The sequence below is a fragment of the Pleurodeles waltl genome, chromosome 8 (genome assembly GCF_031143425.1).
Source record: "Pleurodeles waltl isolate 20211129_DDA chromosome 8, aPleWal1.hap1.20221129, whole genome shotgun sequence".
In the NCBI taxonomy this organism is placed as follows: domain Eukaryota; kingdom Metazoa; phylum Chordata; class Amphibia; order Caudata; family Salamandridae; genus Pleurodeles; species Pleurodeles waltl.
The window spans coordinates 512,126,099-512,138,766 of record NC_090447.1 but is presented as its reverse complement, the minus strand read 5'-3'; the positions used below and the strand labels follow the sequence as shown (position 1 = coordinate 512,138,766).

Sequence of the window (12,668 nt, the reverse complement as noted above, 5' to 3'; positions counted from 1 at the left end):
CACTGCCAGAATCCCTCACTTCCTCCTCTGCATCAGATGCAGAGTCCGTCTCATAATCATGATCAGACAATGACTCAAAAAGCATACCAACCACCTGCTGAGCGGTCATCCTGCGGCTAGCCATGATCTTTCCTACTAAAATGAACTGGACAAATTCACCACCAACAACCAGCACTGTGTAAGATAAGTAACAAAGTGTAGCTTTATTAGTAAGAGTTATAAACTCAAAAACTATACCGCTCACTTGCCTGAAAAAGCTTGATTCACCAGCAACTACTCTGCACAGACACAGCAATCACCAATGATATCCCACTAAAAAGAAAGAAAGAAAAGCAAATTAGAAATAAGACAAAACAAATATCATTGTGCACAAATCTAAGGACAATTTCACACACAATCCTGCATTTAGTACACCCCCTACAGACATGTCATTCATGCATGGCAACAATACTCCTTTGGAGTAAATTGTTTTTACTTACCTAAAACATGCAACTATGCAAACCGCAGGTCAACCACCGCCAAAACCGCAAGGAGCCACAGCAAATAAAGCAAAAGCTCTGAACTAGAACAAAAAGGAGAAAAACATTTTTTATCACAAATGCAAATACTTCATCAGTTGACCAACACCTCACCATCAAACATTTAGAAATTGGTGCCTAAGTGGATTCTGCCATAGGGGCAGATGGGCATACTAAAAAAATTGGCCTATCTGCCCCAAGGAGGGCAGAAAATACCTTTAGTAGTATGTCCCCATGGGGAGCGACCCTTGCCCAAGGGGACAGCCCCCAAAGAAAAAAAAGAAAAAAACACACACAACACTATCCCTGGTGCCTAAGTGGCTTCTGCCCCCCTTGGGGCAGATGGGCCTAAAAATAATAGGCTGATCTGTCCCCAAGGGGTGCAGAAATGGCCTTGGTGCATGTGCCCCCAAAGGGAGGGGCGACCCTTGCCCAAGGGCCCCCCTACCCCCATCCACTAACACACACACACACTATCCCTGGTGTCTAAGTGGCTTCTGCCCCACTTATTAAAAAATAGGCCCATCTGCCCCCAAGGGGGGCAGAAATGGCCAACAGGTCAATGCCCCCCTTGGCAGAAATTGCCGTTGTTATTTGCCCCCAAAAGGGGAGCGACCCTTGCCCAAGGGGCCGCTCCCCGACAGTAAAAACACGAATGAACTAAAAAAAAAAAATCCCTGGTGTCTAGTGGGCATTCCTGCTGCCCGATCGCACAGCAGGAATGCTCAAAGAGACAACGGGGGAAAGGAAAACCCTTTCCTTTCCCCCGGTGCCTCTTTCTGCAAACCCCCCCCCACCCACCGGGAAGAGAAACTTACCTCTTCCTCACTCGCTGCAAAGGAAGCAAATGGCTTCCTGTGCGACGGGCACCTGATAATGAAGTCAGCGCGCGATCGCGCGCTGACATCATTATGTGGGGGGTGGGGGGGTCGGGGGTGGAAGGGGAAGGGCTTCCCCTTCCATCCCTGCCTTTGAGGGGGTGGGGGAAGCACACAGAGGGAGCGAGAGCGCTCTCTCTGGGCTGTGTGCCGAGGACGTAATGGTTACGTCCTCGGCACAGCAGCACTGTGCCGCAGGATGTAACCATTATGTCCGCGGCACAGAACCGGTTAATCACTAGAAGACAGTGATAGAAACAACAGTTTGATAAAGAGGGGTTGTGACACTGAATGTTTCAGGGATGTGGAATTGCTATCACCTGACGCCTGGGACATATTGTTTGGGGTAAAGGGCAACAAGTTTTCATGTTTACTTTGTCCTTGGGACTAGTAGGCCCAACCTCCTGCAACACAAACAGTTTGGCTGCCAGTTCACAGAGAAAGGAACTGTCTGCAGTTGAGGGAACATACGTGTCCGTATGTTGAGACTGTTCGAACTTGTATTCATGGTTCATTAATTAAAAGCCTTAATTATTAGGGTGAGCGTTGTAAATAAACGTTTTAAGGTCACACTGCACTACTGACAGTGGTTCCAGTAAATAAAAAGTGTACACACATTTGAAAAGTTTAACACTATGAGGTTAAGTATGCTCCCAGAATGCTCTCTGATTAGATGCAGATGTTTGCAGAAGCTTGTAAGTTAGAGTGATGATTCTTTGCTTTCAAAATAAAATGTTCAGAAAAAAATGCTAGTGGGAATAAAAATGTGTTGCTGCTATGAAATTTTAGGTGCTATTTCTTTGAAGCGTCATTTAGTAAAATGTGTTGATGCATGCTAGTATTTCCCAAAAAAATTCCTAATGGGAAATCAGTGTAACTATTTTCAACAAGATTATGGGAAGCATGAAAATAAACAAGCACTGGCAATCCAACCGATCCAACATTTTTTGTGAGTCTTTTGGAGTCATCAATGCATGCCTTGTTTTGACATGGCTCTTTTAACACTTTATTGTTGTGGGGTTGCAGGCCCTCACCACTGTAACAAACACTAGAAGAAAAAAAAAAAGTTTTTGGTCTAAAAAAGCACACATTGCCACCAGTGGCATAACAAAGGCCAGCAACCCCCCTACAGGGGGCCCCCTCAGCACAGCACCTGCCCTGAATGAGTCTGGAGGGGTCCGTCCATGTTCTTTGCAGGGGGGCCTTCCAGTTCCGATGCGCCACTGGTTGCCACACTGGTTCCTGGCACTGAACAAAACTACTTTGCCAATATGCTCATTGTGGTAGAACAGAATGTGATCACTCACAGTAAAGGCAGCTGATAGATAGATAGAGAAATAGAAGTTTAATAAAAACAAAATGTCTTTGTTAATGCCATACCTAATTAGGGACCCAATTCTTAAAGAAAGTCACAAACGTGCTCCCAAGGTATATGTCTTTGAATTAGTGGCTTTCATTAATTCACAAGAACTTACAGAAGTAGACCAAGCAATCGTACTTCTAGAAAATATTTGCGAACTGCATTTTAGAACAAGCAAATATGCATGTGTAGATTTGCTCATGTGAAAATCGATTGAGCATTACAATTTCACTTTCTCTCCTACCACGTTTTTCACAACCCTGGAAGAACTTCTGCTTCTGCCCTTGTCAAGAGTACATTTCCAACCTTTTTCATTATGGGAAAAGATTAGAGAAAAGCTGATGAAAATCCTTAAAACATGCAAGTTAATAGGTTTGCTGCCTCAAAGGCATTTCAGCCCTGGAACTATTGCTTACTGCTTCTTCCAGCCCCAGTATGCAGATCTGTGGAAAAGTGGCAAAATAAGGACATTGCTGTAATAGGGATTGAAATTGCAAGTATTCGAGCCCTAATATAGTAGTAGCCCCGACATAATCAGAGAGGGAATTATAAGAGCTATTACATAATGAGATTGCTTCCATAATTTGTTGCCACACCACATGGCACCAAAGCTACAAGTAGATTATTTTACCGGACAAGTAGATTTAAGTAGCAACCCGTCCCATGGACAAGATATTTTATTAAATTCCACACCCCTGATGTTTATTGTTTTCTTGCAAAGTGAATCCAGGTTGATCTCGTTCCAAAAAGGCTACTTGTCTCTCTCTACAAAGCACACAAAGAATATGTGTTATGATTTTAGGGAAGAATGTTTTTTTTTGTGTTAGCAACATGTGAAATGTTTAGTAGTGCTCAAACATAGGGGCAGGACGTCACACCCTGTGCTATCACCAAAAGACACAAACCCTTAAGTGAGAACATTGTGACCAGGGCATTCATACACGTTTCATGACATGCAGCCCAAGATACGTTTAGACAAAAAATTGATGGATGTAGTGCCTTGTTTCTTTTAGTGGTTGGTTTATATTATCATCCACACAGAGTTCAGTAGAAAAAGGTGTTTGAGGCTTTGGTCATGTGAAGCAAAGATGGCATTCAAATAGATTTTGTGTTGTTACAATATTGCTGAGGGAGAATGTGCAGCCCTCTGGGACTCCAAAGGTGAGAAGAATTTTCTGGCAAGCGGAAGAAACATATTTATGGAACTTCCAGCAATTCAAATGTAAAAATAGGTAGGCCTGCTAGGGGGACCAGTACAACTTCCCACTAAAATGTATTTAAAGATTTGTTAGTAGGAGCATAGAAAACCTCATCGACAACAGTAAATATCAACTCTCCAAATCTGCCTGTCCTTCCCATAGATTTGACTTGTGATGTGTAAATATGTTTCCAGAGAATTTGCATAGTAAATGTGAGTTCACATTACTACCAAGTCCAGTAATGCTATGTTTTTTCCTGCCCACAGATTCAAAGTCGAAGAAAAAAGATTCTGAATCTCTATGCTAATGCATGTGGTGTTGCAGAAGGTAAATATTACTAACTTAATTTTATCAATCATGTAAAATTAGAGTGTATTTTTTATTTAGCTACGAAATGACTCCTACAAGACACACCTGCATGCTATAATAATGCTATAATATTAACATTAATATTAACTACATTTTTAAACTGGGCTCCTCTCCTTCCAGTCCTTGTAAGAACATTCAGGAAGCACCACACAACTGGTGTTTCTACCAAATATTTATTGTGGTTGAGGGTGAGTGCAGGTCAAGGAAGGAGCGAAGAGGGAATCTTCTGTCCTTCCTGAGGGAGGGAATCCAAGGTTTTTATTGAGAATGCATTGTGCATGACGTAATGAACATTGCTGGTAAGTAATGGAGATATTTTCCCTCTTGTATAAATATTTTTGTTCAAACACACTTTTTAATGTACCCCAACCAGAAGCTGGATCGCTAAGTAAGTTGTTCTCTTTTGCACAATGCAACAAATCACAAAAGCTCACCTTCTCCCAGAAAAATGTCCTATGTAAGTTTGTTTTTCAGTTTCTCTGGCCACTTATTTAGATTTCCAGTCTGTAGTGGTGCAAACAGCAATTAAATTCTATAGACGATGGTGTATGGTTATCAAACAGTCAAAAAATAGTACGACCAAAAGGTGGCATGCGACTCTATCTAAAACAACAAAATTGTTTTTTTTTTTTTAATCTATCAGTACCACAAAAGTGTGGACACCCAAAAAGAGCTTCCACTGTACATGTAAAAAATTACAATTCATACTTCTCAATCACTAGTTTGGTAGCAAAACTATTTTTCTTACTGTAGGTGAAATAGTGTATTCATTTCAGATATGCTCGAGGCGAACAACGAGCTTAACTTCTCCTTTGGCCAATTTACCTACACTGGTATCACAGAAACTTGGAACTGTTGCAGTAAATCAAACCAAATGAGTTTGCACTTTTTTGGAGCTTGTTTATGTGAATTTGAATGCAATTCCTAATAAGGTATGTTCAGTGATGTGCTTCTAGTACTGTGAAGTGAAAGAAAACAAACATTGAAAAATCCAATAGGTTTGCTTTGGCTACAGAGCTATTGGCTTTGACAATGCTTGTTTCTTTTCCTATAGTTTATCATTAGTTTACAGGTCCAACAAAGGTAGACTTTGATCATCAACGATTATAACAAAGGTTCACAAAAAAACATTCTAAGATGGTCACCCCTGCACAACCATGCATGCAGATGTACAGGGGGACAATCTGATCATAGTTTTTGTTATACTTTATAAAAAAAAATTTAAGATGGCCAGCAGTGCGTGCAATGCCTGTAAAGGCATGGGGGCATCTTGGAATGGTTCTTGTTATAAAGTATAACAAATTCCATAGATGGCTGGCCGTCCTTCCACATACATGCACATAATTAGACCGCAATCTTCTTGGAATTGCCTTTAATAAAGTTATTGAGCTTTTTTCAAAAATACAAAATGGCCGTACGTGCATGCACATGTAAAGGTGACCATCTCGGAATGGTTTTTAATAAAGAATTTCAAAAACATTAAAAGATGGCAGTGCTCATGCATGAGCGCACATGTGCAAGAGGCCATCTTGCAATGGCTTCAAAGCCCATTTAAAGAAGGACAAGACTACTAGTGTCCATGCAGGATGTAGCACGCTGCAAGCATCGGTGAGGGTCTGGTAGAAAATGTATCTTGGGAGCTGCTGACTATGCTTTTTGTTTAAACAGAGAACACCATGGACCAGCAGTCAGTCCCTGATGTTGACTGGTACTACGTTTGAGGCAAATGTCTAAATTGTGCACATACAAAATGCTTTCACTTGCACTGCGAATAGCTAGTGTGTTAAGTTTGCTGACCTATTGGTGTATGCTACTATGGACAGAAGCAAAATATGCATGACCCTATAACAGACCCATGAATGAAGAGGACTGACTGTAAGGACAAACAAAAGGTCTTGGCTAAGGCCAGAGATAAAATAAATGTACAACCCAGTTATATAGGCCTAACTGCAGCCAAACTGTTCCATGTTCTTTGACAGTTTCTGCTGTGTTTACATTGTGGCTTTCTTTGTCACCGTTCTTGTCAGGAAACAATAATATATTGCTCTCAGAGATAAAATTCAGTATCCAGTCCCATTGCTGTTTGCTGAGTAACTCGGCGAACAAGCGGGCATAAAGACATACACTATGCATGAGTGCTATATACATGATTACAAAAATGCACCAAATATACATTAAGAAAATGCACACCATTTAGCTTATAAGGGCAGTGTTTATTTCTCTTACTAGGTCGTAGCACAAGCTTTTTAAAATATATATAGTGTGACACTAGCGATCCACCTCCTTCTCCAGCTGATTGATTTTACAATCATATGTAGGAATCACACTGTTCTCCTAGCTAGCATCTCCATTGGTGCAGAACCTGAAAAAGTCCCATTGGCCAAACTAGGCCGGGGCACCAAAATACCCAGCACTAAAAATGGGACCATCCTATGGTGTAATCTCCCAAACCCTCCAATGTGTTCCTTTGTCCATAATACACTAGGACCATAAAAGCTGAGAATCCCGCTAGTCAAGTTATTGACACCACAGTGTGCATCACTGCAGGGGAGGCACTACTGGGACTTAACTAATTGAACCTCTGCTAATGGGGGTTACCAGAAAACTGTATTTACCACTGCCACCATGAGGCTTCTACAATTATTCCGATTCTCCCTATACCATGTGCTAACAATATTATTTTTTAACTATGTCAAATCCTCAGTTAGCTCCAGGTGGGTAGTACAGACATTTATGTAAACTCCTTGTCTGAAAAAGGGGTGTAACATTGCTCCAGTGCCCATAGTGTGCACACTGGCTGTGTTCTCATGGTTTACAGGAAGGACCTACATTAGTTGCTTCAAAAGATGGAAAACTGAGAGGGATGGCATTTGCCACTGTGCCATCCACGTTCAGTGAATAAAGCTAGTGCTGTAGCCCTGAACCTTCCATTTCTATCTCCAATACTTTTGAGGCTGCTAATATGGCGTCTGCCACTGTATGGCCTTTAGGTTAGATACAGGAATGTAAGCCTACTAATTGTCTCAGTACTTTTGATTTAGAGGATGACGACTGCAAGTCCAAGATATAACTGTTAATAAAATCAGGCCCCGGGTGGTGGGTGGCGAAGTCAGAAGGTCAGACCTCAAAGGGGCCTTCCAGTGAATGCTGTGGCAATAGATTTCAAAGCCCAGGCTGACACCATTAACAAAAACTACATTCTAGAAAGCCTATTGTTGGCGGTTATTAGCGGTGTAAGATTGGTTTAAGATAGTTTTTTTCTCTACACCGCATGGCCCCTTTAAAACAGTATTTCGAGGAAGGAGCATCCGCATCGAATGAGAGCTACGTTCGGTGCTGGAAAGAGTGAAATACCGGTTAGGTCCTGGACATGTCTCAACAAGCCATGAAACAAGGCATGACGTGAATGACCAAACTGAACAAGGCCACAGGTGTGATTGAAGTGCAGCTTAGTAGTCATACAAGCCATATTTAGGGTCGCAAACAGGCTCACAGGCCCTAAAAAGACACTGATGTCAGATGGGACAGTTAGGGAGAGAGTCTAAGTGCTTCCAGCTCACCCAAAGGTGAGACATAGGATTGGTATGATAAGCAGTCTGTTCGGCAAAGATTGAAACAAGATGGACTGAGGCAAGCTGTGTAAAGGGTGCAAAAGCCCTAACATTTCTCTCACGGGTTCCCTTGAGAGCAGCCTTTTCTTTCTGAGAAGGACTTAGCGGCCATGATGGGCAAGCATTGATGGGATGCTGGCATGCTGCAGGATCAACATGGGTTACAGGTGGAAATGGCGAGTATCATCTGCCTGGGGTGTGCAAAGTCCTATAGTTCAAGTGATACCAGTCATCTGTCTTGCATGAGCTACAAGAAGAGCAATAAATATGTTGTAAGCCCATGCTTTCCCCTTTTAAAGTGAAGCATGCACAACTATGTTTTGCAATTGGGCTTAAGAAATGGAACAACAGAAAAAATATTGCAGCAGTTTTTGACTCCTCTCGTCCGCAATGTTATAACATGCTACATAATATAAAAATGCACACTCAAAAACATCACTGCTTGTTTTTTCGGTAATCAACCCACAAAACAGTTGCTAAAGTAAACCTGCAACAGAGAGCAGTTAATCTCCGCAAAGGTTTTACATCAGTAGAATTATTTAAAGCATACATTTTAACCAGCACTACCTGAGCTGTTTATGCAGTGGACATAAAACCAAAAATGGACAGCAGTTTGCTTATTATTTTATTTTATATTTACTACATTTATTAATCAAACTAACAGTTTTCGTACATTTATTAATAAAGGTCGCTAGGGACTCTATGCTAAGGTCGCCTGAGCTCGATGCATAACATTCTATAACCCTTCAGGTGGGGAAAACAGACACACTTTCTACCACAAGGTGTATCTTCACCTTTAGATGACCTCTACGCCAAAGATATATTAGAATTAGAGTTAATCCGTTGATCATGTTGTTAGGTTAGGTAGGCTAGCCTTGGATTTGACAGCAGAACTGAACCAGTAGTCACTTAAATTGAGAGAGCCCAGTGTAGGCACACATCCACGTCAGATATTCAGGATATTCCAGTAAGGCACATGCCTACACAATGAGCCCAGATGGAACTAATGTACATAGTGAGTGGGTATTCTTTAATGTTGACGTGGACCCGGCCTCCCTTTGCCCATGATGGGCATCCATGGTTAGTGGTTTCTAGCACCAGACTGAAAAGGTGAAGAATATATTCCTAAAGTATTTTCACATCGTTCTGCTGTCTCAGATATGAAATACCATGGTACCCTGTTGCACACCAATACTATACACAAAGAAGTGGCAGACCAAAAAGAGCCCTTAATAGCGATTATTGCAAAAATGAGCAGGCCCTAATTAAAAGATAATGGCAATACAATTAAATGTCTCTCATCTGTCCCAGACCATGTGAAGTGATCCTATTTTATGTCAAATCTGTGCTATTTTATTGCCTCCTGTTAGCTCGCTGCTAACCTGGTGTGTGTGCAAACATGATGTCTCTCTAGATCAGGGGCGTAGCCATCACTAGTGAAGCCTGTGTTATGACACTGAGTCCCAGGGATGTGAAAGGCCCTCTGCAGCCCAGTAATGACTACCTGTTAACACCTAACCATGATCTATGGGGATGGGCATTTTCCTTGTTTGAATCAGGGCCCCACAACACTTTGATTCCGCCACTGATTTATTACACACACTCCAACATATACTACAAATTAAATAGCCTGTCTGCTAAAGTCGTTATTTGGCTGATTTGTATTGTTTGAACAATTTCCTGTTCTAATTTGAATATATCTTCTTGTAGGCCTAAGCCCCACAGAGCTTCCCTTTGACTGCCTGGAGAAGACCAGTAGGATGCTCAGTGCTACGTACAACACAGAAAAGGCTGTTGTCAAAACGTGGCGACACCTCGCAGAGAGCTTTGGACTCAAGAGGGACGAAATAGGGGGAATGACGGACGGACTGCAGCTGTTTGATCGAATCAGTACTGCTGGCTATAGCATTCCGGACCTTCTGACGAGGCTGGTACAAATAGAGCGACTCGATGCTGTTGAGTCCTTATGTGCAGACATTTTGGAGTGGGCCCAGAGCACACCGCCTACGCCAGAACCAACTCTCCCATCCAGATGCCAAAGCTTATGACCTACACCTTAGTTGCCACACCAGGCAGAATCCCATGTTCTTTTGCACTTCATAGAAGTTAAGAGGATCTTGTAGCAGGCCTAACAAATGGGTGTCAAGGAGCTACAAACAGAGGCTAATCCCAGCGACAGCACGATTCTTACAAACGAATGGACTGGAGTTCTTGGTTGTAACCACAAGGCAGGGGTGACCAAGGAAGACATTTTAAAGAAAGAGCAGGGTGCATAACAACAAATATATTCCACACTGAAGACACCTACTGTGCCTTTGCGACTATCTCTGATTAAGACTTTTTTTCCGAGCCTGCACCCGCAAAGACAATTTTATATCCATTTAGGATACTTTGTACAAATGAGACTTTTTCTAAACGTATTTAATAATTGGAGGAAGCCAGGTCTACCCTACCTGTAATTGGTTCTTAATATGTGAAGGGATCGAAAAACTAATAGTTTATATTTCTTTTCTGTGTTGAATTGTTAATCCGAATTTAACATATGAAGTTTGGTTGTATTTCTTTCTTTTCCAGATGGAACACACCTAAATTTTAATTTGCAAATGGATCACATACATAATGTTAAGTTATATTGCGTGCTGCAGAAGATGAAGACAAACTTGCTAAATTCCCTTGAGAGTGGGTTCTCAAAAGGTGGTAGGCAGAATTACGGAAGTAGTAGTTCTAGGTTTCATCTGATATCGACTGGTTTATGTATACGATCCTAAATGTATCAAGTTCGGTACTGTCACTTCTTGCAAAATGTCAAAATAGCTTTTGCATGGATCAGACTATTGTGTAAAACTGGAACAAACTAATGTCTATCTATAATTCCAATCACTGAGTGATCAGGGACACCCAAATGGTGTGGCTCATCACAGCACGGTGGTTTTAAGCAGATGATTAGTGCGAGAGTCTGCACAAAAACATAGAAAGGTAACTTGAGCAAGTTAATGTGAAAATGAGGTACAGAATCTCCAGAGGCAATATAGCTTCCAGATTCATCAATATTTTCCAAATTAGATTTGTCCACGTAGGTGGTCCAGGGAGGCTGGTGCTATGCCAGACGTTCATGATAACCATCATGTAAGCAAACTTCATTAAATTTAGTTTCATTGTATGTAAACTTTTCCCATGTGGATATTGTGAACATGTGAGTGCCATCAATGTGTAGACCAGGAGGGGGTTGCTTTCAACAAATAATGCTATAATCCTGTGAAAGTTGCTTCTCTCTCAATCATTTTGTGAATTTTAAAATGCACAGAAAATGGAGACTTGCCAAAGAATGATAAAGGGCTAGTATGGAATCCATTTGGTACTTTTATCTCCAATTGCTTTTAGCATTGTGATCAAGGCACTGGATGAAACCTGGAAAAGTATGGCCCTTTTTAATGTAGCTTTCCAGTGTGTACTCGAGATGTGAAAAGTCGTTACAACACTGCAGATTTAAGAAAGTTCCAAATGGTGCAGCCCTGTTTGGACTATCATGAACTTATGTGTTATGTCTTCGTGATAGCTTTTTGCTAATTTATTGTGTTTATCAACTAAAAATCTAATGTTTCATTTCTTAGGAACAAATGGTTGTTCACCAATCAAAACGTTGAAGATTCTGTGTTAGGTTTTTAACTAGGTGCTATGTTTGTGTTATGTCATGTTTGCAGCTGCTGTAGTAAATGGATGTTATTTTGAAAAAAAATCTGTGCAGTTCGACTCTATTCCTGGTGTCGTCATTTGCTCGTCTTATGATTGTTTGTTGTCCACCCTGTTTTTATCTTCATGAACGAACCCTTGTTAGCTCTTCCCTGTACATGGCTAATCATATATAAATATGCAACGTTGTTTCTGACTGCATATTCAGATCTTTTATTTGTTTCTGTCCACAAACGGAAGGCCTTTGCGCACATATTTACATTTATTCTCATTAGTAGTAAGTATTCTTAGGTTCATTAGGTATTTTGTAGGGTCCGAGTGTATGACATTTGCCATCTCTGTGAGGTCACCCTGTGAAGTCACCCTTCACCTTTGCTGTTGGCTTTAGAGCTCTGTGCTCTTTACCCCTTTACCACCAGTTGTGAAGTGCCTACGCTTCCCCTTTAAACATGATTGTATTGGCATACTTCTACTTCCCATATTTATACTTACTTATAAGCCCCTGTTATATGGTACAACGTATATCAAGGACCTGGATGTTATTTGCCACCAGTGGAGCGCTGTACCTATTGTGGCATCCACTACAGTGGCAATGCAAAAATGGCTTCAGGGCTCCCATTCTAGCCTTACTGTAATAGTGTACGGACTGCAATTCGACCTGTCAAAATAAATGCTTCTGATAGGGCAGTACATGCCTTTTAAATATTAGGCATCCACCGCTGTGTGGGCCTTGTAGTCTACAAGGCAGGGTGCATGGTAATTAAAAGTAGACCATGTTGAAATTTACTGGTAACAAGCCCTTAAAGTGGCTTGCATCCACAAGCTATTTTGACTATGGGAAGGCTAGGATGGCCCGGTATGAAGGGTCCGATGACCAAAAGTAGGCAAAATGTGGGTGCAACTTTTGATGAAAAGGTGACTATAAGGTTTGCCTCTCTAGCGCCCTATGGGGCATTCCTAGTCTTTATCCCAAATAGCCGCCTGACAATTGTAGATTGGTTTTAAGTATGGCAGATATGAATGCGGAAATGCAACAGTGAATG

The 12,668-nt window shown here is 41.4% G+C and overlaps 1 protein-coding gene across 4 annotated transcripts in view; it reads left to right on the top strand.

Annotated features, from left to right (window-relative positions):
- The window catches only part of EDAR (ectodysplasin A receptor), a 338,186-nt gene extending 326,436 nt beyond the window's left edge, over positions 1 to 11,750 (top strand). For 2 of the 4 annotated variants that reach the window (XM_069204492.1, XM_069204489.1), the window contains exons 11-12: positions 4,222 to 4,282; positions 9,646 to 11,750. In XM_069204492.1, the coding sequence (XP_069060593.1) occupies positions 4,222 to 4,282; positions 9,646 to 9,983 (399 nt within the window). In that variant the 3' untranslated portion in view covers positions 9,984 to 11,750. The remainder of the gene's footprint in view (positions 1 to 4,221; positions 4,283 to 9,645) is intronic. The other 2 variants (XM_069204491.1, XM_069204490.1) reach the window with 1 other exon arrangement.
- The last annotated feature ends 918 nt before the right edge of the window (positions 11,751 to 12,668 follow it).